The sequence below is a fragment of the Corvus cornix genome, chromosome 5 (assembly GCF_000738735.6).
Source record: "Corvus cornix cornix isolate S_Up_H32 chromosome 5, ASM73873v5, whole genome shotgun sequence".
Lineage (NCBI taxonomy): Eukaryota > Metazoa > Chordata > Aves > Passeriformes > Corvidae > Corvus > Corvus cornix.
Genome location: NC_046335.1, coordinates 33,902,562 through 33,928,032, shown reverse-complemented (window position 1 = coordinate 33,928,032; position 25,471 = coordinate 33,902,562). Strand labels below are relative to the sequence as shown.

The 25,471-nt window shown below is 48.5% G+C and overlaps 1 protein-coding gene across 1 annotated transcript; it reads left to right on the top strand.

Moving 5' to 3' along the window:
• The first annotated feature begins 3,635 nt into the window (after positions 1–3,635).
• On the top strand, positions 3,636–7,285 carry ZFP36L1 (ZFP36 ring finger protein like 1). The gene is made up of 2 exons (XM_039553089.1): positions 3,636–3,895; positions 4,767–7,285. The coding sequence occupies exons 1-2, from the start codon at positions 3,839–3,841 to the stop codon at positions 5,715–5,717; spliced, it is 1,008 nt and encodes a 335-aa protein (XP_039409023.1). The 5' UTR covers positions 3,636–3,838; the 3' UTR covers positions 5,718–7,285.
• Positions 7,286–25,471: the final 18,186 nt, after the last annotated feature.

Genomic DNA, 25,471 nt, shown 5'->3' with positions numbered 1-25,471 from the left:
AAAGGCCACGCTGACATCCGCCTACTCCCCCTGAAAGGCCACAGCGTCTGAGGAGGCGCCTGGAACAGAGGAAACATCTACACCCGCTTGCAGAGACCAGCAGAAAGGCACTTCCACACCTACACCTCCAGGGTCACAGCCAACAAAAATAGCATCAGACCCAAAAGATATGTATAGAATAGTGACTGCAGAAAGCCTCGGCTCATTTTACACCCCCAGCAAAAATAAAGTCAGGAGGTTTGTCCTTCCTCTGTTCCCAGCCCCTGTACATCGGAGCACTGCTGCAGAAAAGACACATCTGTTTACCTGAGGATTCCCATGGGAGCAGGGGAGTGAAATGCCCAACTCATCTGAAATTCACAGGGGAAAACCTTGCTTGTGATGAAAGCACTTCCCTTTCCTACCTTGAAACTTTGGGAACTGAGTGGTAGGAGGGGGAATAAACCAAAACACCTGACCCCCAACTTGTTTTCAACAATTCAGGCTTTTTTGTACTCAAGTTCTTGCTCCGTAACTCAGACGCAAGCAGATTTGCAGGCTTCCTACTGCCAAATGGCTCCAGGTGAAGGGAAGTGCAGGTGTCTGAAGATAGCAACCTTGTTCTTTTGCTATGGGAGCTGTACCATCATCAAATATATCTGTGGCAAAGCTGGCACTTGGATTCAGTTTACACTCAGTGCTCAAAGTAACCTCTTATTACCCTGACGGGGAGTTAACCTGGGCAAAGAGTGCAGCCACCCCATGAGACAGTTCTCCAGCCTTTAGCAATGACCAGCATGTGAACCCATGCTCAGCGGCTCGGGGACAAGGTAGTGTTGATTTGAACATCCCAGTGCCAAACTGGATCAGACCAAAGGTCTGTTGTGGCTTTCCTCTTACCTCCAAGAGCAGTCAATGCTTATGGGGGAAAACAGGAATGAGAGAGTGATACTTTTGCTGTGCATTGTCCATCAACATGTCGCAGAGGTTTGCCTTTGCCTTTAGTAAACCTCCAGGGACTTTTCCTCCATAAATTTGTCGAATTGCTTTTTTGACCCAGTTTATACTTTTGACCTCCACAGTATCATGTGCCAACAAGCCCACAGTTTTATATACACACACGCAGCTGGAAAAAGTAATCCTTTAAACCTCCTGCCTTTATCATTTCATTCACTGCCCCCTTCTTCTTCCCCGCCTTCTGGCCACTCTGACCTGTTTCAGCTCTCATGCAGGAAAGCGGTTCTTAATTTCTCTGCTAAATGTGTGCACAGGTCTGATGCAGAATCTTCTCCCTCTGTATTTTGTGACAAGTTTAGCATCTGCTTGCATTTGACCCAGGGAAGGAGAGGGCTCCAAAAGCAGTTTCTGCGCTGAGGACAAGTTAGAGAAGGGCTTGGGAGGTTCTGGACATTTATTCCTTCTTCCCAGGCCCAGCTGTAGTATCCCAACTGGAATGTGCTGGGCCTGGATGGATTGACCCACACAAGAAGGCTAGTGAGCATGGCATTGCATTCATTCACTTTTTCAGTAATCTTCTTTAATAATTGACTTTCATTTATTCATTTACCTATCTTTATTCATTTGCATCTATCAAAGTTCTGGCACGGCTCTGGCGGGTGGTGTAAGGCTCCAGTTTTTTCATTCTTCTGCTCAGTGTGAATTCATGCCCACACAAATTCCCACTCTGGCCTGGAGGGCTCTGACTTTTAGCCACGAGGTGGGGTGAGCAGCTAAATTCCTGAGCTGAGCATGTGCACAGGCAATGCAAGGCAGACCACCATGGAGTCGGGGTTTGCCAAGCTAAATCACTGGAAAAAAAATTCCTTCTCGGGTTCAGCCTTTGCCGCTTGATCTGCGGAAATGTGCAGCCGTAAATCCCAAGTTTCCAAAACAAATGTACACGGTGCAAGCGAATAACACAAAAGCAGCAGGGGCAGAGGGCTGTGCTGGCGGAGGGGCTGCCGGCCCTGGGCTTGCTGCAATCCCACTCCGAGGTCAGCCCCATGCCGTGGCTGGACGACAGGAGGAACCGGGCAAAAACCAAGCTGGGAGCGACTTGGTAGTGAAATAGTTATCTCGGCTGGCTTTCTCGGTAACTCTTGGAAAGTCCCCGAAATGACGTTTCTAACTAACAATTAAAATGGGTTTAATTATAGAGAGGCTCAGAGCCCTGGGAACAAGCACCATCTACAGAACGAGTAAACAACTGCAGAAAATAATAGGCTGTTCGCTCCCCTGTCTACTCCCCACTTCTGACCAAGGGAAGGGGAAAAAACAAGAAACTATAAAGAGAAGGAAATTCGAGGAACCTGATTGCTCTCCTTAAGTAAATAATAATAGTAATGATCATTAAAAAAAATCTGGAATAGCCTGAGCCTGTGGGCATTTCTCTCGGTTGGTTATTTTGGTTGTTCTTGAAGACCAAAGGAGGGGAAAAAGATCAGCCGCCAGCGCAAAGTCCAGATGCCGCGACTCCAAAGCAAACAGAGGAGGAAGTGGATCATTTGTTTGAAGTTTTCGGTGCGATGGCCGCTCGGGTCAGCGCTCTGCAGCCCAAGGCAGGGGTTTCTGTTCTCCCAGCCAAGCTGGAGTGCAGGGAAGGAGGAAGAGCCTGCAGTGCCGGGGCAGGGCCCCCCCTCGCCCGCCTGCGCGGGGAAGAGGGCCCAGATGCCATTGCTCAGCCTCGGATGAAACACCCACCGAACTTACAGCTGGGGCTAAAGGGGATGAGTGCGCTGAGGCGCCCTGGTATTGACAAGCCTTCAACAGTTTGGCTCATTTTTATTTTTATACAGAAACTGCCACCATCTTCCCCCCTTGTCTCTGCCATACCGGTATCAGTATGAATCATTGAATCATACTTTGCTTACTAAAACCTGGAACAGATTACTTGCTTAGAGACCTTCTTTTCTTTATTTCTTTTTTCAGTTTTACAGTGTGGAGTCCTGGGGACTAGGAGAAAAGGCAGGATTTATCAAACACCCTTTTAAAGGGCAGACACGTATTTTAACAACTTAAATTACTGGGGATGTGAGCTATTTCCCCTTGCAGAGCCTGCCAGGTTTCAGTAAAATTTTGAAAAAAAGGAGTAAAGTTCCGAGGGAGGGGAGGGGGGCGGCGGGGGGTGATCAGCACAAAGCCCTCCAGGGCGCACAGACGCCGGGCGAGCGGCCGCGCCGGTGATGGGTCCGGTCAGTTTAAATCCAAGCGGGCCGACCCCCGCTGGGTTTCCGCGGGAAAAAGTCCGGCGGAGCGCGGAGCCGCCGCCCAGCACGGCCGTTGGGCGCGCGGCCGCCGCTCCGCCCGCGCGCGCAGCCGGAGGGGCGCTCGCGCGCGTCCCGCGTTAAACACGCGGACGCACGCGGACACACGCGCACAACGTGGGGGCACGCGCGCACAAACGGACACGCGCGCAGAGTTGCTCGGTGCGGCCGCACAACCGCCCCCTCCGGCGCAGGGCGGGGCGGGCTCGGCACCGCCACCCGACCGACCGCCCACCCGCCCGCCCGCCGCTTTGCGTTCTTTCCCCCTCCCCCCCCACCCTTCCTCCGAAAGTTTTTCTGGGCCTGCCTGCCCGGGTGATTTAGTCGCGGTGTCAATCACCCTGCCCTCTTCCTCCTCCCCTTTTTCGCCGCCGGCTCCTCCTCCCGGGCTAAGTCAGAAACTTTATAAGAGTTGAGCTTTTCCCGAACCTGCTGGAAGCGGCGAGCGGGCACGGCGGCCGGGCGGGCTGGTGGTGGCGGCATCGGCGGCGGGGGGAGGCTGCGAGCAGGGGCGCTGGAGGCTGTGCCTTACCCACCCGTGACTCCTCGTGTCCGAGTGCCGCTGCCCCACTCGCTCCCCCCCTCGCTCGCCGAAGATGTCCACAGCCCTGGTGTCGCCCACCATCTTCGACTTGAGCGAAGTTTTATGCAAGGTAAGAGCGCTGGTGGGGGTTGCGCCGCCAACTTCGGGGCTTTTCGGCTTCCTTGGGGTTCGTGTTCGGGCTTCCACCCCTTCTCCCCCCCCCCACTCCCCCCCCCCACTCCCCCCCCCCACTCCCCCCCATCGCTTTCTGGTCGTGAGCAAGTTCGGCGCTGGGACCGGAGAGCGCAGGGCGGGGACCGAGCGCGGCCACTCCGTTTCGGGGCGCAGGGCTCTCTCCCGCCCGCGCTTCCCTCCTCGGCCGCTCTGGAGGAGGAAGGGTGGGGGAGCCGCCCCGCGCTCCCGGCGGGCTCAGCCGCGGCGCCGAGCGGGGCGGCCGGATCCTTCCCGTGCCCCCGGGGCCGCCGCGCTACAACACGCCCGGGCGCGGCGCGGCGGGCGGCGGCGCTGCCGCGGGGCCGGGCGGGAGGAGGAGCGGACGGACGGACGGACGGGCGGGCTCCCTCCCCGCGGGCTCGGCCGCCCCTCGCCGGCCGCGCTGCGGGAGCGGTTGGGCGGGCGCCGCGCCGCGCGCTGCCCTTCCCGCGCGCCGCCGTCCCCGGGGACGCTCCCAGGAAAGCGCTCCCGCCGCGCGGAGCCTTGGGGCGCCCCCCGTGCCGGGCGCTCGGCTCGCTCCGTGACCGCTCTACGCCAAGGACGGGGAGGGGCGCAGCAGGGGGCCCTCGGGTGGGGCGGCGGAGGGGGCTGCAGCAGATGTGGCTGCGGAGGGAGGGAGGGAGGGAGGGAGCGGGGGGGCCGGGCGGCCGCCGCTCCCCGGGCCGCGGCAGTGGGGTGCCGCGCCGCGCTCTCGGGGCTGCGTGGGGACGTCGGAGGAGGTGGTGGCAGTAGCAGTGACGTGACCGGCCCTTGCTTTGTCTCCGCAGAGCAACAAGATGTTGAATTATAGCCCCTCGGGTGTCAGCGGGTGCCTGCTGGACAGGAAGGCGGTGGGCACCCCGGCGGGCGGGGGTTTCCCTAGGAGGCACTCTGTCACTCTGCCCAACTCCAAGTTTCACCAGAACCAGCTCCTCAGCAGCCTGAAAGGGGAGCCGGCTCCTATGCTGGGCCCCCGGGAAAGCCGCTTTCGGGACCGCTCCTTCTCCGAGGGTGGTGAGCGCCTGCTGCAGCAAAAGCAGCCTGGGGGACAGGTGAACTCCAGCCGCTATAAGACAGAGCTGTGCCGGCCCTTCGAGGAGAACGGTGCCTGCAAGTATGGTGACAAGTGCCAGTTCGCCCACGGCATCCACGAGCTGCGGAGCCTCACCCGTCACCCCAAGTACAAGACCGAGCTGTGCCGCACTTTCCACACCATCGGCTTCTGCCCCTATGGGCCGCGCTGCCACTTCATCCACAACGCGGAGGAGCGCCGCGCCGTGGCGGGGAGCCGGGAGCCCGCCGTCACCGACAGACCCCGCCTGCAGCACAGCTTCAGCTTTGCCGGCTTCCCCAGCACTGCTGCCAGCGGGCTGCTGGACAGCCCCACTTCCATCACACCGCCGCCCATGCTGAGCGCTGACGACCTGCTGGGCTCCCCCACCTTGCCTGACTGCGCCAGCAACCCTTTCACCTTCTCCAGCCAGGAGCTGGTCAGTCTCTTTGCCCCCAGCATGGGGGTGCAGGTGCCCAGTGGGAGCTCCCCCACCACCTTCTTGTTCAGGCCCATGTCCGAGTCCCCCAACCTGTTTGACTCGCCACCCAGTCCTCAGGACTCCCTCTCTGACCAGGAGGGCTATCTGAGCAGCTCCAGCAGCAGCCACAGCGGCTCAGATTCCCCTATCCTGGACACCTCAAGACGTCTTCCCATCTTCAGCAGACTCTCCATCTCTGACGACTAATCTGGGGTTTCGTCTTGCCCCTCCCCACCTCTATTACAATGTTAAGCTGAACTCCCCCCCCTCCCCTTGTCCCCAGTAGTCCAAGCTGGATGTTAACATGTCCACCTGCCTGCCTAATACCCACTGGCTTAAACCTTAAGTGCCAAAATTCCGATGAGAAGCAATAACGTTTACAAAATTAGTGCCTTTTAACACTTTCACTGTGACTGTATTACCTCTCCAGCTGCAGAGGGCACCAGCAGCTCTGTGCACTTCCAGATGTGCAGGAAATGTCCGAATCCGGCTCCCTCCACTGGCCATGTACTGCATCGCCCTTTCCCAGTCCCTTCCCAACTGGCCAGTTTCTGCTAGGCTGCAGGCATGTGGGCAGATGTTAACGTCCAGTCCTCTTTCTCCCCTCCCCTTAAAGACTTGCCTGGATCCGCTCAGGTCTGCGGGAAGAAAAGCTGAGAACGGACAAAGATTGTAACATGAGTGGGACTTCGACTGGGAGGAAGAAAAAAAAAAAAGCAAAAAACAGATGGACTATGAGAGACTTGATTTTGGTGCTAAAAAGTTCCCCATGCATACATGTGACATCTTAAAACAAATAAAGAAATAGAGGGGTGGGGCCAACAGAAGTCATTCCACACACACAAGTTCGTGTAAACAAAGTTCCAGTAGACATAGCTTTAATGGTTTTGCTCTAGAGTACTTTAGACCTATCTTAGAGCACTCACGCCAAGCTTTTTATTATTTTTTTTCTGGGTTTTTAATTTTGTATAACTTTTCAGAAATTGGAGAGCAAATTTTGCTTGTCACTGCACAACAATATAAAAAGCTTATTTAACTTATCAAAACGTATTTATTGCCGAAACCTTTGCTTTTTAATTTTGTTCATATTTATCGGGATGATGAATCCATAGAATATATTCTTTTATGTTTAAATTATGATCTTCCATATTAATCTTAAGATTGTGAAGTGTCTTTTTTCCTTTTTTCCCCACAGTTTAATATATTATACTACAATGACATTTTTTGTAACTTTACACTTTTTTTGGTTATTTTATTTTAAAAAATGAAAAATTAATTTAAAAAAATGCAAAAACTGTGTTTGGATTATTTATTTTAGAATTCCCTTCCCCTTTTTTTGTGTTGGACTGCAAATGGAGTTGTTGTGCATCTTTGCCTTTTCTCTTCTCTTCCCCTCTCCCGGGTCTTACCTACCTGGGCTTTAGAATGTACATACCTGAGCTCTGTTGCGAGACAACGTGGAAGGAAGACCTTTTTCTTCCTCTTAATTGTATAGATTATTCAAGGAGAAGAGCCTTGGGCTCAAAGTGCCTATCTGAAGACATTCCAAATACAGTTTGTCTTTGCATTTGTGTATTCCAAGTTTGGAGTTTTCCTTGCCAAGGTGAATGGGACTGGCACAAAGAGAATAATGAATGTAATTTTTTTTCCCCCTGTTACTGTTCGCTACACTGCTTTTTCTTCCTCTTTGTGTGAGTTTATTTAAAAGAGAATCTCTTTTGTAATGACTGTTTGCAGTTTAAATCAATAAACCCCAAGTTTTTTCAAGAAACTAACAGTGGAGCTGGTTTTACTTGCAAAAGTTGAGGGGCTGGTTTTAGACAACCCCACAACTGTACATGCTTCCTTTCTCTTGAGCCTTGAACTACCCACAGTGTGCTCAGGCATGCCTCCATCGTTCCTCAGTCATTCAGTGGGCCAGCCCTGCAAGTGCTTGGGAGCAGATCAGTGGCAGCAAATACTTGATGTGACCTACCCTCGTGGCCTCTTAACCTTCTCTGTCTCTAAGGAGTGCTTGAGTCACTCAGTCTGTTTCTGACAACTTCTTTCTGGTCAGCATAGCTTAAAGCTGGGATTGCCTTTTGTTGCTTGTGTGCCTTGTGTGTTCCTGCATAGCTTCTTCCCCTTCAAGGAGGGCTTGTGTGTGTTTTGAGTGAGGCTGAAGTGGGATGTTGAAGTGTTACAGGTATTCCAAATTCCAGTCCTGGCTTGTTAGTGGTACTGGTCTGCTTGCACAGAGGGGCTGTTTGCTGCTTTGTGGGGAAGAGGAACATGAACCCCCAGAAAAATCTCAAGTGTATGCACATACCCTGCTGTTGCATTTAAGCCCTTGTACATGTTGGGAGTATCAGCAATCCCAGAAACTTCTTAGGCCATTGGTTTTATCTAGGAACGCATCCTTGCCCGCACTGCTCGTGGTGGTGTGTGTTTTTGCCTTTGAGGTCTCCTATGGAGCAAGCTTTCGCTTCCAAATTGAGGCTGAAATGTTGCTGCTGAACCACCAATCCTTCAGCTGTCTTAACATGCCTCAATGTTCAGATTTCCTAATTCACTTTGGAAAAGTTCCTGCCAAACAAAAGCTGCAGGGTACCTCAACGCTTAACACCGGTGAACCTTCTCTGCTGTTGGCTTTATGCACTTGTGTGGTCTGGCACTAAAGGTGAGCTGGGTGGAGGAAAGTTGGAGGAAGAAGAGTGTTGCTGACGGAAGCTGCTTCCCTTGAACACTGCAAAAGCTGTGTGGGGAGTTTGCTTGGCAGATACTGATGTAAACTAGGACATGGTGTGGTCTGGGTGCTGATCCCTGAGGGAAGAGCCTCAGGCACAACTTCAGCACTGCTGGCCTTTAGAAGTACTGTTGACTGCAGCCTTGCTCCTGAGCATAAAGGCAATGAGCCCCATGTGAGGGATGGGTTCTGCCTGGGAGATTTGTGCCCAGTTGCAGCAAGTGCCCAGGTGTGCCTCATCTGCTGCTGGGATCCAAGCTGTCGGCCCCTGAAGAATGAGACGTATCTGATCTGGTGAGGATCTCAAGTCTATTGCAGGGCACACACATGGAGCTTGAAACTGCTTGCTTCCTTTCTGGACTTTCTGTGCAGCTCTTCAAACAAATAGTCAGTTTATACTGTTACACCAGTTAATAATTTATGAAGAAAATAGCTGTATCAGTTGCACAATGCTGTTGGTATGACAAGCAACCAGGAAGCTGTGCTAAAAGTAGGTCTTTGCTCATGGTACTTGGGTACTTCCCTTGTCCTTTGAGTGCACTGATTCTGGGAAGCCAGCACAGTTCTTCTCCTGTGAGTTTATTAATGATATATGCTCTGTCACTCTGTGTTTTGCTTTTTGAAACCAACCTTGAGCTGGTTCACACAGGGGATAGAGAAGAGCAGAACAGGATGCAAGAGCCTTCAGCAATGAAAGGATTTACCTGATCTGATACCATTAGGATTCGTTGCAGCTTTGGTGTGTGGCAGCAGATACTCTGGAGAGACTTCTCCTTTGTTGTGTTTCCCATGGCTGAGTTGTGCATGCTCTTTCTCACAGGGTTAGCAAGTTCACCTGGTGGTTGTTTAGGTGAACCTACCATGGCTGGTAATAGCCTATCCAAGGCTCAGAAAAGTATAAATAGGCTGTGCTGACATGATAGTTTTGAGACACACATTACTCTGACTCACAGACTCCTTCACTTTGGCTAATTGATTTAGTGCATGGGACTTTCAGGGTGGCCATAAAATAGGGCTGGCCTGTGCATTGGCGCAGTTTCTCCTGGCGTGTCTGGCATGGCAGGGCAGAGAGAAGCTCCCACAAGAGCAAGGTGCCTGTAAGGTGCCATGGCAAAGTGTGCCTCAGTACACTTTACAGGTTGCACTTGAAGTTCTTACTGTGGGGCAGGGGGACACATGGTGGCTCTTGCTTCTCTTTGCATACATTTTGTTGTAGTCATGGATGCTTCCTGTGAGCTCCTTCTAAGAAGGGATTAGGTCCATGCTTCTGGGATACAGGTTATTTGCTGGTTTTGGCTTTGAAGTCAGGTGAGTCTAGTGCTATCCACCCTCAATATATCTTGGAAATTAGAGCCATTGTGTATGGCTGGCTGTGCCAGTTGCCTCTTGGTATGGAATAATGTGATGACTTTGATCTACAGAGCTCCAGGTGTCTCAGATCCCACCCTGGCACCTGCCTCCCTCCTTCCTGACTGCTGCAACAGCTGTATGTGTCCCAGAAACACTATTGACTACTCACTTCCTTGCTATGGGCTAGCTGTGGCTTTTGTGCCAAAACACCTTCAGTTCTTCAAATAGGGCCTGTAGAAGCAGGGACCATCTCATTTCCTGAACATCATAGGAGAGGGATGAAAAGTCAAATAGGGTTTTTTTGTTGTTGCTGCTGGTTTTGTTTTTAAAGGCATTTGGGAACTTAACTTGGCCAACCTTCATTTAGTATCACTTGTACATAGATGTGGTATGCTAGATTGCAAGTGACAAAAAATACCATTTAAAAGGAACCCTGAAATACTCCAAGTTCCTGGTCCTAACAGAGTTTGTCTCATCAGTGTAGTCATGAAGTTGGGAGGCTGAGAGGGAAAGAATTTGGAGAAGAAATATGCGTGGAGGACTTACAAGCTGGCTCAGATTTTCAGTCCATATGGTTCCTATGCAGTTAAGTGCAACGGTCTGTGGATGGGACTTCAGGCTGCAGCTGCAAATCACCTAGGGAAGAACGGGCTCTGCCAGGCCTTTGCACAGCAGAGAGGAGATGGAAGTGGGGTAGGAAAGGATGGGGTCACCATTAGAATCGAGAGCTATAGACTGAGTCCACAGAGCATGGGGATAGCATGGGTGAGAAAGAAGCCATGCTGTCTAGAGTCTGAATAGTAATGGTGTTCAAGTGCATAAAGGCTAATAAACTGGGCCTCTCCAGTGGGGCTCAAGAGCATCAAATTGAGGGGAAGGTCTGGGTAATGTAGCCTGCTGGATACTATCTGATGACCATGCCCAAGGATATGAATGACTATTAAGATGCAGTAATACAGGCAAAAACCACAGCATGCCCTTTACACTTGCTAATTGCTGCAATTTGTGTGGTCTGTGTTGGGGAAAGCTAGCATGTGCTTGAGTCTGGAGAAAGAGGCTTTGGGAGAAGGTGCTGTGGTCATTGTGTGAACAAAGAGGCTCCTGACTTCAGTGCTGGGGGTATTGTGGGGGCTGGAGGCTGAAGACATGTCCAGGGGCAGCACTGACACAAAAACACTGCCTGGAAGGGAGAGAAAGGCTTGTGCTTCAGGGAGGCTCCTCATGCCTATTATCCTCATGGATAGTATCCAGCATCCTACATTACAACAGGCAAACACGAAGATGTGAGGTCTGGTACCTTGCAGTGGGGCTGATGAGGCAGTTCTGCTGCAGAGGGGTGGTGTGCTGAGTGACCAGATGCTCTGGCAACAAGCAAAAGTGTGGTGAGTGAAGTGAAAACAGGCAAAACATTTAAGAGTGAAGAATGGTGTCTTTCTTACCTGGGCCCCACAGAAGAGGGGACAGGGGGAGCTCATAGCAGAAGCAGTTTGAGGTGTATGAACCAGCCATAAGCAGGAGGAAAGCAGCAAAACCAGCGTTAGGAAGGAGTTAGCTGGGAGCAAGGGGTGAAGGAGTTGTAGAGGGTCTCTAGGACTGGGAACACTAGGACAGATGGTGAGACTGGCTCGGTGGGGGCGCTTCAAGCGTCTACTGGGAAGTCGCAAGTACAGCTCTTGCCCTCGAGGCTGAGTTCAGTCCAAAATGTTGGAAGATGATTCTGCCTGGTGATGTAAAATGTCCTTTGTTTGGAGACTCTGGCCCATTCAGCAACGCCTTTTCCTCACAAAGCCGGTGCTTATTCCCTAGAATACTCCCAGAAAAAAAAAAAAAAAGTTCCTCTAAGACACCCTAAACCAATACCTGCTGTGACTAAGCCCTGTGGGCAGCTCCGCAGCTGATTTATATCCTCCTCCTCCTCCAAACTGAAGGGGTTAGAGTGGAAACAGACGCGGCAGCGTTAAACATAGCCGAGGGCAGCGAGCAAGACAGCTCTGCAATGGGGCGGGAGGAAACGGGGCTGCGGGGCGGCTGCTGCCAGGCGTGACGCCGGTTCGGGTTTCCTCGTAGGCAGAACAGAGCGCCTTTTGGCTGGTGCAGCTTTATGGGCTCGCCTGGGTTTATTATACTGCAAATGTTTTGAATTCCACATGTTAATTTCCAGAGAGGCTTTGTTTCGCTTTTGCTGCTTTTTCCCCCCCGGTTTTGATTTCTTTTTTTTTTTTATTACCGCCGCTTTAACCTCTTCTTTTTGACTGGGTGTTGGTAATAGCTGCCGTTTTCTGAGCAAACAGAGGACTGGAGTTCTCCCTGCCTGGGCTCCAGCTGCAAATTAATCTCTTTTCATAGTTTTGTTTTATGTCCGCCCACTATCCCCACCACATTAACTTAGTCAACACATGGAAGTGAAATTTTTCCATCCAGGATCCTGCGGGTTGTAAGGCTGTTGTGGAGCACGTGACTGCCAGCTCCAGAGTTTTCTTGCACCTCTGGGGGGAAGGAAGTTTTCTCATCCCCCACATATGTGAGCGGTTGTCGGTGGGATGTGAAAGGTTTTAACAACTGGAGTTGGTGGAAACATTTCAGGGTTCAGCATTTCTGTGTGTATTTAAGGTCCCACCACAGCAGCCGGGTGGAGGCACAGCCGTAGGCAGGGGGTGTTTGCAGTGCCTCCCGTGCTACCAGACCACTGCTCAGCAAATGAGCCGGTCGGGGGGTGCTCCACGGAGTCCTGCTCTCCCTGCAGGGCTTTTTATCTCCCTCCCCGGGAGGACAGAAAGTGCAAGCAATGACGGTGTTGACAAAGAGGATGGAGTCTGCTTGGCCTGTGTTGATGCATTTTGTAGTTTCTACATATGATGCCTTTCACACACAGGCCTGGGAGGACTTTACAGGTATTTGGGGCACTTGGCAAATATAACTGTACCTATTCCACAGGTTTTAAAACCCTGTTAGAGATACAACTGCCAGGTAAAGGGGATTGTCTGGCAGTGGCACAGTATCACAGAAAGAGCTGCAAAAATAATTCAGGACTCCTGATACTTTTTCTCCTGTCACAGTCTCCAGGCAACAGCAAATATTTCTCCTGAATACTCTGGATGAGCAGATGCCAACGTTGATTCACAGGAAAAGGATGTAGCCACGCAAGCCATAGAAATGTTGTTTGGGATGGTAGCCACGGCCCCTAAGGAGACGTTAAGCAATATGGAACAAATGCCAATGAAGCTCTTAAAGCTCTTGCTGTGTTTGCTATAAAGAGATTTCTTGAGTAGTCTTAGGTAGGAACCTTTGTGATTTACCTTGATTACAGCTACATGGAGAGAGAATATACTGTGTTTCACAGCTTGAGAGATGCTGCTAGGGCTTTTGAGCACTAGCAAAGTCCTGGTTTACTAAGAAGTTATCGTCACAAGATATGACAAAAGCTTTTCTTAAAGGCCCACAGCAGAGTGTAAAAGGTGCACTTTTGCTTGGAAAAAGGGTATCAGTGAAAATGTGCAAAGAGGCTCCCTGTTTATTTTCTCTGAGACTCAGAGCTGTGCTGTGTTTACAAATAACCCAATTTCCCCCCCATTATTATACTTACAAACTTAATATGATTGAAAAACTGAGAACAAACCTAATTCACCCCCTCTTTGGGGTGCCCAGCCAAAAGAGCTAGAAGAGCTGGAGAAGATGATTTTCCTCTTAGGTTTAGGTAATGTGGGCTTTGGATTCATTGACTGAATCTGCTAACCAAGATATTTTCTTTCTTCCAGCAATTTTTCTGACCAGAAAAACACTTCCAGTGTGGATGAAAACGGAACTGGAGAAGTTTTGAAAACATGTAAAAGTTTGTTTCAAAAGCGAGCAGTTGGTAAGAAATTGAGGGCAGAACGGCCTGTGGGGTTATCATTGTGTCATCCAGATTGGCAGGGACTTCTGAGTCATCCAGACCTTCTCTTTTAATTGTGACCAACTGAACTCCTTATTCTCAAACCATCTCTAAGGCAGAGGGAGTTGACTATTGATAGCCTTGAATGTCTCTAGCACTGAGGTGCGCACAGCATTCCCTTGTCAGGGAGTTTCAACACTCAGGGAATTCTAACCTCTCTATATGTAACCTATTACTGGACCTGAATGTCTCCTGTAGAGGTTTGTGGCCACTAACTTTTTGTCCCATTGCCTTTGATTAACAAGACTGGAGCCCAACTTCCAGACAAAGTCCCACAAAATAGCACGTGTGGTTTTATCTTTCAGCTTTCCTGCCAGCTGTTCTCTTCTCTAGCCTGTTCCCAGGGAATATGATTCTCAAAACCTTTTCATGCTTCTCTTCCCATGCCTGCAAAAAATATAGGCTGCCCTAGACCCACCCTGGACTTCCATTTTCATCCTGGTTCTGCACTTGGTGGTGCTGTCCTGCCTTTGGTTCTTGAGGTGGTAAATTTAATCTTCCCAGCCTAATGTGGGATGAGGTCAGGAGAAAAGCACTATGCCAAATTGTATTGGTTCTACAAGGAATACAATGGGAATCAGAGTTTGACCTCTTGTCACAGCATTGTGCTGCCAGCCAGGGCCCTTCCCCATTACTGTGGGGTGTCCTGGCTCCCCTCACACAGTCTGGCAGTGGTGGGTGCTTGATTATGCAGAATTTATCCCCTCTGGTTGCGTGTATGAACATGTGTGCATATATAATACCTAGTAACTAGCTCTGATATTAGCGCTGTGCTTCATGGCACCCAGGACCCCTAGGCTATCACCCCACCGTCAGGCTGGAGCAGCCCAGGGGCCCCGCCACTGCACTCAAAGGAAGCCATAGTCCTGCCCTTTGGTTTTTCTCCCTGAAGGAGAGACATTATTCCCTATCCCCAGGGAACATCAGCTTTGAAACACGAGTTGATTTGTTTCCATTTACCATTATCTTGGTTTACATAAATTACAGCGCTTAACAGTGGTCATAAAATTGTCTGGCTTTAAAAAAAATCAGCTGTAGAGTTTGGCCCTGTGGCCTCCCTGATCAGCTCATTTCCAAGGGGCAAACATGCACTGGAAAAAGAAACAGTCTCTCCTTGTTCATCACAAGTGGTCATCTCCCCATTGTATCAGCAATGTCCTGCCTAGTGTTGGTCAGTATAGAAAAGTACAGCAAGCCTTTCACCATGCACTGCTTCACCCTTCTGAATAACTCTGCCAAGTTATTTAAATCAACCACATCATCCACCATTCCTCACCAGTGGCCACCACATCACCAACATTTTAGAATCAAGTTCTGCCCTAGAAAGGAGGCTCCTTGACAAAGCAGTGATGATCCTCACTGATGGATGTTGGAGCACCTCTGGGTGTACTGCAAGTACAATATTGTCTCTTAACATCTCCCTCATCTGGAAATGGAATAGCAGGCTGGCTGGTTTTAGGGATCACTCTTGACCAGTGTTAGGATTTCAGCAACAAGAATCTGGTTTCCAATTGTGGTATGGTACGGAAAGAGGATAGAGTAGATGCCTAGTGTGTCCAAATAAAAAACCCAAACCAATAAAATCTTATTTTAGTTGCTGAAAGAGAAACAATGAATCTAAGTACCCATAAGGAGTGGATGAGCTGGACAACCAGCAATATCAGACAGACATTGTTCCAGCAATGGTATCTGCATTTTATTTCTGTTGGCGAGTTTAGGTAGTGGTGTGTCTCTTTCTTCATTAAAAACTGGTAGATAGAGAGGTCCAAGATGACGATTTATATAATTAGAATTTCAAAAGAATATATTATGCACCTTTTTCTGGTGCATGGAGGTTAACTGTGAAAAGGCCAAAGCTGGCAGAAATGTAGATTACTTCAATTTTTGCACATCTTTCTTTGAGCTCCTACTGGTAGGAGTAGGGCTGCCATGACTCTTTCCCACAGGTGGCAATGAAAGATGATCAGGGATCCAGCCTCTTCCTCTGATTCATCTGAGTAAAACACAAAAAGTGGACAGGAAACATGAATGCTGAAAAAGTTAAATCCAGTCCAGCTCCAGGTAAAGGCAATGTACCAGCTCCTTTTCAGTGCTCTCTGACACACAGAATTGGTCCTTGAAATGCTGTAATTTGGTCTGCTAGTAAAACAAATAATAATGTTCAATATGAAGTAAACCAGGAAGAGAGGAAGAAACTGCAATTCAGGAGTGAGCATCTGAGCAGTGTGGAAACCAGTGCTGGTGGGGGCTGGAGCCTTCAAATCCTCAGGCTGTGCTAGATTTCAAGTGATTCCCAAATGCAGTGGGGAATGAGAGACAGGGAAAAAACCTGCTGCAGAAACTGACTGTACTTCTTTGTCCAGCTCTCAACAGCTGTTTTGGGTCTTGCTTTGTAAAAGATTAAATAAAATTAAAAAAAAAAAAAAAAGAAAAGGAAAAAAAGGAAAAAAAAAAAAAGAAGAGAGCGAGTGAAATTGAGATTGGGAAAAGAAAAAAAAAGTCCAAAACAAACATGTTTTTGATGGAGGAACTGGGTTTTTGCACCCTAGCACTGTTTGTACTTTCAGATTGTCAGCAATCTGTAGCATGCTGAGTGGAGAGGACTGTGGTGGAAATACCTATGAAGCAGCGAGAGCCTTATCAAGGTACTGTACCAGGAAATACACCGCTTTCTTTCCTTCTTCATGCACGATACTGTGATTAAACCCAACAGCACGCCTCATCATAACATGTGCCTTATCAGCCCCACTATCTGATGACAACAGCAGCCCTCAGGAGACCAGACTGACATCATCCAAAACCTCAGTAGTTCAAGACTGAAGTATGTAGCTCGGCTGCAAGCTGTGCTTGACTGTGTTGATTTGTTTGTACTAAACTTGCAGGTACTTTGCTAGAGGAAAAGGAATATAAAAATCAAGCCCAAACAATGTTTCAGAATGTTTCTGACAGGCTGTCATGCTGTTTAGCAAATGAATGCAGCAAGCAAAGGAGGTTTTTGTCCTCAGCAAGTACCACAAGTCTGCTCCCCAGCTTTCTGTAGCTTTGAGAGAGGGGGAAAAAAGGCCAAACCAAGACATTGTCACTGCCTTGAGGACAGTGTTACTGGTGATTCAGTATGGAGTCCCACTCCCAGCTGACCCGAATTCAGTTGCATGTGGCTGTGAGGTTTGGGTTCATCCCGTACCACAAGCAGGGGCCAGCTTTTGATCCAGCTGGAGCTCTGAATCTTCAGATTCTAAACGTCATCATGGCTGGTTCATTGCCAGTGTTCTTGTTTGGTTGCTGCTGGTTCACTGAGGCAAATCATACCGGCTCTGGCCTCCTTTCTATAATTTAAAATGAGGAGAATTTCTACCGTCACAAAAATAAGAAACAGAAAATAGAGTAGGTTTTTCTTGTGTAACATTCAGCAAACATCTCTGGTTTTTATTTGTTCTCCCTTTCCTGGGTTCTTCAAAACACCTTCTCTCATTTACGTCAGTGTAGATTTACCACACCCCAGTTATTTCAGACCTGGACAGCACCACGGAAAAAGATTACCAGTCTTCTGGAGCAGCTTCCTTATGCCTTGGACAAAAGAAGATCATATGGGACCATATTCATTCAAGAACAGCCTTTGTATTTGTACAGAACCTAGCACAAGTGAGCCTACTCGTTCTTGAAGTTTGCTGTACTACAAAATTGTTCTTAAAACACCCCCTGTTTTTAATGTTTGGGTTTTGGTTGGTTTGGTTTTAGTTGCAATGCAAGCTTTCAGAGGGAAATCAAGCCGGATTTAAATGATGAGTGCATGCATAGCAACAAAAGTAGGGCCATCCAGCACACGGCTGCTAAGTGTCCATTTACAGCCCCCATTGAGCCCAGCAGCCACCCCCCCGGCCATGCATGGTGGGCCTGACTGCCCGCTGTGACCCCGGGTGAGGGAGGGCCTCACTGTGCCCTGGAGGATTTTGAGATGTCCCCGCGTCTGTCACATGGATTTGGGGAGCTGCTTTGCAAAAGAGACCTTGTCTTCCAGGACAGTAGTTGCATCCTCACCGTGTACTCGCTGCTCTCATAAACTGCTGCTTTCTTCCCCTCCCATCGCACCTGCCTCCCCCGCAGCGCCGGGCACAGGATGAGTAACCAGGCAGGTTATGAGTGTCAGCTCCTTCAGCAACGTGGAAAGGACTGAAAACTACCCAGCTAAAGAAAAATACAGAGGATTTTTATTTTACTGTCTCAGTGAAGGCTTGGCTCAAGGGGCGGGCTGGAAAGAGGTCTGGTGGAAATAAGACTTGCCTTCTAAGATGAAGGATTAGATAAATCCAGCTGTGTTGTGGGACTGCTGGAAGCCTACCCGAACAAGTGTGGGGAACTTACAGTGGTTTTTGAGGCATATTTCTATTGTCTATTTTGTTGAACATATTTCTTTGTCTTTAGGAACTTTAAGGAGCACTGAGAACACAATGTGCCATAGGGGGAAGACTTACAGAAAGACTTGATTAGAAAATGGAATAATTTTTAAATGTCTTCTCCTACAGTACTTTCTAAAATATTCCTATTCTGAAGCACACTTGCTATTTTCTGCCTGATGTGTACACCCCTGGCTTTTACGGCTCTGCTATACTATTCAGTTAGTGCTTTGATTTACTCTCATCATTGCTAAAAATACTGTAAAAACCCACTTTTAAATAAACAACACAGTGGAAGGTTTTTGAGGTAGGAGTTTGGTAAGAAGTACAGGTGGCTTTTTTCAGGTTTAGAGGCAGCTTCTGGTCTCACTTTCCTGAAGAGGAAACCCTTTTGAATGGCTCTTGTGAAATATGCTGATGGTCTGAGCATCCTCAGCACCAACTCCCCATGACAATTGCCACTGATTGACCACTTGCTGGCTGTCTCCGCTGCAGCCCAGGAATGGATGAGTCATGGAAACAGAATTCCCCTTCACCCTGGCTGCCTCCCAGGCCCTCTGGGGGACCGCATTGACAGCAGAGGAAAGTCAGCACTGTTTTTTTTGACACTGTGAGTCATCGATCAAACAAAACTCTTCTGCTTCCACGGACTCGATATCACGGCAACGTTTTTCATGAGTGTTACCTGAACAATTTCATACTAAGAGAACAATCTCAAATAGTGCTGGGCACATTATTTTGTGTAGGAAATTGATTCTGTGCTACTTCAGGCCAGAAAAGATGTATCATGTTTGCTAGAAGCTTTATCAGGAGATGCTGAAACCCATTGCCATACTTAGGTGCAGTGGTATTTAAATACTGGTTTTCATTTTTAATGATTTTCTGACATAGGGTTTGGTTGCATTTTAATAATTTCTAAATGGAACAACCCTCTTGGGGAAAAAAAAAAAAAGGACAATAAAAGAGAAGAAAATGAACAGATTAAGCCCTGGGTGCTTCCCTGATTACAGAATTACTATTTAGGTGGGGAAGCAGCTTCTGTTCGATGAGGAAACTCAATTATTTTTATTTGAGTTCTGCCTGGAACATTACTCAATATTCACACAACTCTGCTACTGCAGCTCAGATATAAATACCAATGAACCCATACAGTGAGGTATTCAGAATTTCCCTCGAGGTATTCTCAAGTGAAAAAAAAACCCATAAAAAAATGTAAAGAAATTTTTGTCTTGACACCAGATGTATGCTGTGAGAAAGAAGTGCAAGTCCTGCCTTAATGCAAGCACTTTGCCTTGAAAGGAGGTTTTGGGGTTTTGTCAACCCTGCCCACACAGCACACATGGCCCCAGCACAGCCGTCCCGAGGCAGGGCTGGTGACTGTGTGGGATCTGTGCAGATGGGTCAGGCCAGCACCTGTCTCCTTCATTCCTTCCCTCCAGCCAGCCCCTCTTTCCCTGTCCTTCCCTGCCCATGCCATCCATGCACGCCAGGAATAGTCCTGTCCTCCCCTCCAAGGTGCTCGCCAGGATGTTTCCTGCAAAATTTCCATGTCTCAGAGAGTTGCAGTGCAATGGGTGGATGTGCTTGCAACGACTGTGTGTAAGCCCTCCAGTGCTGCAGTTTGTCCTGGCTTTTGTGCTGTGTCAGGATCCAGTGGTGCTGGGATCCAAAGTTACCACTGAGGTGCTGTCTGTGACTCAACACCAGCTGGAGGTTTTCAGCTCACATGCCTGTGATGTGAGGTTGCACTGACACACTTGGATTAAACAATGGAGCATGGAAATAAGAGCTGTCATAGGAACTGTACCTTGTGTCTGGCATCAAAGCCATAAACAGAGCTTACTATAGAGCCCTCAGTGCAGACAGCCCCACCTCATCACTCCTGCTTTTCAAATGGGGGGGATGGGTGTGTCATGGCCCCTGCTAGTTTTCCCTTGTGGGAAATGTATCCTTACCTGTGCACTGGAGACAGCTTTAGCTGCAAGCGCTGGGAGAAGTGCCACCACAGTGGTGCCATGCTTATGCCTGTCAACTGTAATGGGAGGGTCTGGTGACACCTCAGCCATTGCCCCACTTCTTCCTGAATTGGGGTTTTGGAAACCTCGCCACTCCATGCCCTGGGGCACAAGGAGGCATCCTCACAGGCCCCAGTCTTCTGGTGGGAGGATGGCCCAGGAGCTGGCTGTGTCTGTCAGGAGTGCTGCTCCCTGTGCCAGTGCCAGGTGGGGCCTGGTGGCAGGGTGCAGGATGCTGCTGGCAGCAGCACACGCCTTCCGCAGGCTGCTCTCATCATCCCCCCCTCAATGCCAGCCAGGACGTCGGGAATGGGATGTCCTGGGTGTTGGTAGCCACGCTGCCTCTCACCTCTTGTGATTCTGTGCTGCTGCAGAGGCTGTGGCTGCTGGGACAGGGATGCGTCATGGCAGTCAGGGACACCCTGGCTTTCATCAGGGTGAGCAGTCTGGTCTGCCTCAGCAGCCATGCACGCTCTGCCTTGCTTTTCCATTCCAAAACAATCATATATGGGAGGAAAGTGGAACTTCTGCCCCAGACACAGACAAGGATGCACTGGATTAGACCAACAGGCCATCTAATCTGTGAATCTTCATCCAGCAGCCAAGATGGGTGCTTCTCAAGGAGACCTTAAGCATCCCTGGAGCTGTGCTATGTTATCCCATGGAGAGTGCTGGGAAAACAGTGACTTAACATGGAGGAGTTCAAGAAAGGACAATGCAGAAGTAATGATGCACTGGGAAACTTTCTGGTGGAAAGGGCCACAGTTTTGCAACACTGCCCTTTGATGGGGTGTTACTTCCCAGCCTGGCAGATTTAGACTGCTGCACTGGTCCTTCCTGAGGTCACAAACCCTCTCAGAGGTGGCAGCCACTGCAGAAGCCCAGTGCATTTGTTCACAGGGTCATCTCCTTGGGGGCACACAATGCCCATGTCCCTCCAGCAAATAGTCCTATGCCTCATAGGTTTCTGGGTGCAGTTTTGGGTGTTGGTTGCTTCCCATAAAAAACTGAATGGCCCACAATTGGCTGTAATGAGCGTCTGACTCTCCCTGCTGCACTGTCACAGCAACTGGCAGCAGGAGAGTGTGCTGGAACACCCTTACTGGGAAACAGAATGTCTCTGTAGGGGCACCAGGACACACAGGAATGCTGGAAACCCCTGCCAGGACTGATTTGAATTTGCTGATTTTCTAGAGCTACTTCTAAAGCCAAATTTTGGAGACATTGAAATTTTGTGAGGGAAACGAGTCTGGTCCCCAGGATGAGGGAAACACTGAAAAGGATTTCTGGCAGTGCCACCTGACTGGTGTTCACCTGACAGGTGAACCTGATATTTTCTTATTGCAGAAATTGAATGGATTTGTTAATTGCTTTTTGGGTTATCCAGAGCCTTGGACAGGTTTTTCTTTACTCAAGAAAAAAGTAAATCCATACAGTTCCTCTACAGCACTGACTACCTAAGCTGAGCTGGGAGAAGCTCCTGTGAATGATGCTGTGAACTGGTGGTTACCATAAGGGAGACAGGGCTAGGGTCAGGCTTTGCTCTACACAGCGGTGGGGGCCACTCTGAAAAATGGATCAAATAATACCCAACTCCACAAGGCACTTCGGAATCATGTTGTGGTTTTGATTTGGTTTGTAACTCCTCATGTAAGCCAAACTTGCAGATAAACTCTAGAAAGTGAGGGAAGATCTACAAGTGTAAAAACATGTTAGTACAAAAGGGTACTCAAGTTTGAATTGGATCAAATTCTTGTTTCATTCTAGGAATCATTGAAATTAAGGAAGAAAAAAAACCAACAAAGAAGAAACCACTGGGACACTACTTTGCAAAATCCCAGAAGTAACAGAAAATACCTGGTAATACGTTGTGAAAAAAGCTCAGTTTTATTTTCAGATAACTAGATAAGAAGATCTGAACACAGCTAGTAACTTGTGGGTAGATCTGTAACCTTCTGCTAATAGTAACCACGTTAACTGCACTTAGAGTAACTGCAGAGCCCCAGACCAGAGCTGAGGTACCACTTACACCCTATCTATACTTTATTTCAAGTGCAGGTGGTGCTTGACTGGGGTTTGGCCTTGGCAGCTCCACAACAGAGGTGCAAATCTGCTTGGGTGCACTGCTTTGCATTTAGCAGTTTGGAAGGCACTGGAACTGATTACAGCTCTCTGGTCTGCATGTGTGTAAGCTGCCTATAAGCTGTGTTTTTGATGAGAGTACACGTCTTGTTAAGGGAGACTTAAACTGAAAGCTTGTGGAGAAAATGAACTCAGGAGGGTTCCTGGTAGTGTTTCTGCAACTTGGCTGTTTGAATCAGCAGCTTGTGATGCTTAACGTAAAGAAATTGCAGAATGAAATACCCTTGGTTTAAGGATTGAACTGGATACCTAAGAGAGGAAGAAATGCTCAAGAGCTTCTGATGTTACACCATTTTTCAGAAGTAACAGGGTCATGCCTGTCATAGACTGACTGAAGTGACTGGCACAAAACAAGATGAAGTTGTTGGCATGGGTGGCTTATGTGGAGCGTGTGGCACCTGCCACGACCACGTGGCTGCACAGCCCTCACCCACATGCACAGTATCTCCTGTAATGTGGATCTTTGCTCCAGTTGTCTCCACACCAGGAGAGATCTCCTTTCCCTGCAGTGCCCTTCTCTGCTTGCAGCTGGGACCCCGAAGAGGTGGTGTTGGTGGTGGGAATCAAACCAAACCTTCCCAGACCCTGTGTGTTCCTGTCCTGCCTCATGCTCCTTCAGAGACTGTTAATCATTCTGAACTACTTACTGGTTTTGTGATCTTAAACAGGGTTTGAACTCAGCTTTCTAGAGGTGAAAGCACAATGTCTTACTGTAACTCATTTTGCCAGCCAATCCTATCCTGAACCCAACAATATTTTAATCTCAAAATCCAACCTCAAAACCCACAGCATTTTCAGTTACTGTATTTCATCACCACACAGCTGAAAACAACTCTTTTTTTTTCAACCACCCTTGTTTTTCTAAAGTGAATCACAAACCATGGAGCTTAACAGACAGAAAAGACCTAGAGACAAATCCTCTCTCACTATCCTGGTGTTTATAAGGACAAATGTAATTAGAGTAAGAAAGCGTTATCTACAGTCACATGGGTATAACAGAGTAAGATTCAGCCACCCCATCACTAAGCCAGATAGTTCATCTTAAAGGAGCCAAAAAGCATTGTTGCCTACAAATTATTTGTGGTGGTATACCTATCAGTCAGTTGTCTTTCAATTTGCCCAAGGAAGCCCTTACCCTTTCTCTGGAAGGCAATTTGACACTCTTCTAGATTTGGTCCTGGTAAGTGGTCTGCAGCTTGCTTGCTTTACAGCAGTCCTTGGCTGTGCCTTCTTGAATCACACCAAGGAATAATTAACAATAACGTAACTCTGATTCTCACAGTGGGTTTCCCCATCAGAAAAATGTTAACCATCAGAGTGCTCAGTGCAGCACCCATGAATAGTGTTTAGCCCTTCCAGGGAAATCTGGTGTGTTTTAGTCACTCCAGTTAATTGGTGAGAAAACTGGGACATCTGAATTTATGCTTTCATAGAAAGGCTACAGGATAGCCAAGGCAGAAAGCCAGATCTTCAGGCTGTCATTCCCAAGCAATAGCCACCTTTCTTCCCATGGTGTTTACACTTTGGGAGAATCAATGGGCATTTCACAACCTGAGAAGGTGTTTACAGTTCCCAGCCTCTGCTTACAGACGTGCTGGGATAATGGCTCCTGGTATGTGTTTGGTACTTGTGCTGATGAAGGGACTGGAAGGAAACTCTCAATCCTGGCAGCCTAGTCTCATTGACCAGATCTCATTGACACCAAAGGAAATCTACTCTAGATTTAAAAACATTTGTCCAGCAGCAGAAGTCTGGCCCACAAGACCAACTAATGCTTAGGTAGAACATGAGCATAAGTGCAGATGTGTCAGAGCTGTATGAAAATTTGGTCAGAGAAGAGTTGGAAAAAACTCCAGGTGATCAGCGGTGTCCAAGGTGAGGCCAGTACAGGTTGGTCCTTGCATCAGGCATTGTCCAAAGCTGGTACCAGCAGCGTCTTGTGCCTGGGCTTACCGTGGTGAAGCGAATCCTGAGCTTTCCCGTTGCCCCTCTCCCGGGGTTCTCCCGAGGGTTCGACACATCCAGCACAGGGCAAGTGTTGCAATCAAGCTCTCAATGGGAACTGATTACCCTCAGTCATGTCTGGGAGGGAGGGAGGGAGGGACGCATTTTGTGTCTTGATCAACGTCATGCAACTTTCTATATGGGGGTTTGCAAAATTTGACTTCATAAGCCTCCCCCAGCCCCTTCCCTGAAAGCTACACCCACATTTTTCTCATGGATGAGTCATTGTTAAAACAAAATGCTTCTTCAGCTAGAGTTTTTCTATGCTGTGTATTAGAAACAGCTGTACATCTGCCCTGACATCAGGCTTCTCCGGTGATGGGGAGAGCACGCCTCAGTATGCTGGTATACATGGACTTGCACACATATGTACATATGCTTAGGTATATTTTTGAGTTTCTCTTTTGCCCTTTCCACTCCTTTTCCTTTCAGTTTCTTTTATTTGTTGTGTTTAGTTTTGATTTTTTGTTTAATTTATGCCTCTCCACCTCTGTTCTATGTGCGTAGACTGCAGAGCCACAAACACTTGCATTCTTCATTCAAAACGACTCTATGAAGAGAAATATAAAATGACCTCGTCCATTCCTTCATGGATAAATAGAAAAAGATGAAAGAGTTCTTTCATATGATACAAGAAAAGAGAGTTAAAACAGAGCAGTTTAAATTAAAAAAAGGAAAACATTAGATGAAATAACAGGAAAAACGTCCTCAGTCTGTCAGATTGAGGAATAATTTGTTTCTCAAGGGCAGTGGCTGAACTGGACAGTTTGCACATGATTTTTTTGGGGAGTGATAATGCTTCTCTGTCCCTAGAGTGAGGTGTGTCTTCATCACTTTGATGTGTGCAACTCTGAAATCAGCAACATGGGAAACCACGGGGGCAGAGATGTCAGAAATGGTAAGAGGTTTCCTGAGGTGATAAAAAGGCCACCTGGGAGGTTGTTGTGAAGGAAAATTCCAATGACTGTGTGCAATATTTTGAAGAAACAAATGAAGAGGCTTGAGATTAAGGTGCATTCACATGTGAAAGGTTGCTTGCCTTTAGGTTAACCCCCACTGGAGGATTCTCTGTAGATGTGAGACATTCAGACCCTTTCCAAAAATTACACTTTGGAGTTAAAATGAAGGATATGGAAGTGGGAAAAAACCCCAAAACCCCACATATTTAGGCACATGTCCTGCAAGGAAATCCAAAGAGGTTGGGGTAGTAGTAAAGGTCAGGAGATCTGCTCTGAGGAGCGAACCCACAGTGCAGCAGCCATTTGGCCCCAAGGAGCACAGGCCTTGCAACACGGCACTGCCACAGAGCACAGACCTGTCCAGCCCCTGCCTCTGCTGTCCCATGGCTGCTGGCTGTCCTGGGGAGCCAAGGCTTGCTGGGCACAGGGAAGGGACCTTCT

What these genes read in the sequence shown, in the direction of transcription:
- ZFP36L1 (XM_039553089.1), top strand. Translation starts at nt 3,839, where the DNA reads ATGTCCACAGCCCTGGTGTCGCCCACCATCTTCGACTTGAGCGAAGTT. An exon ending in TGAGCGAAGTTTTATGCAAG is followed by an intron (nt 3,896 to 4,766) that starts GTAAGAGCGCTG and finishes TTGTCTCCGCAG; the next exon opens with AGCAACAAGATGTTGAATTA.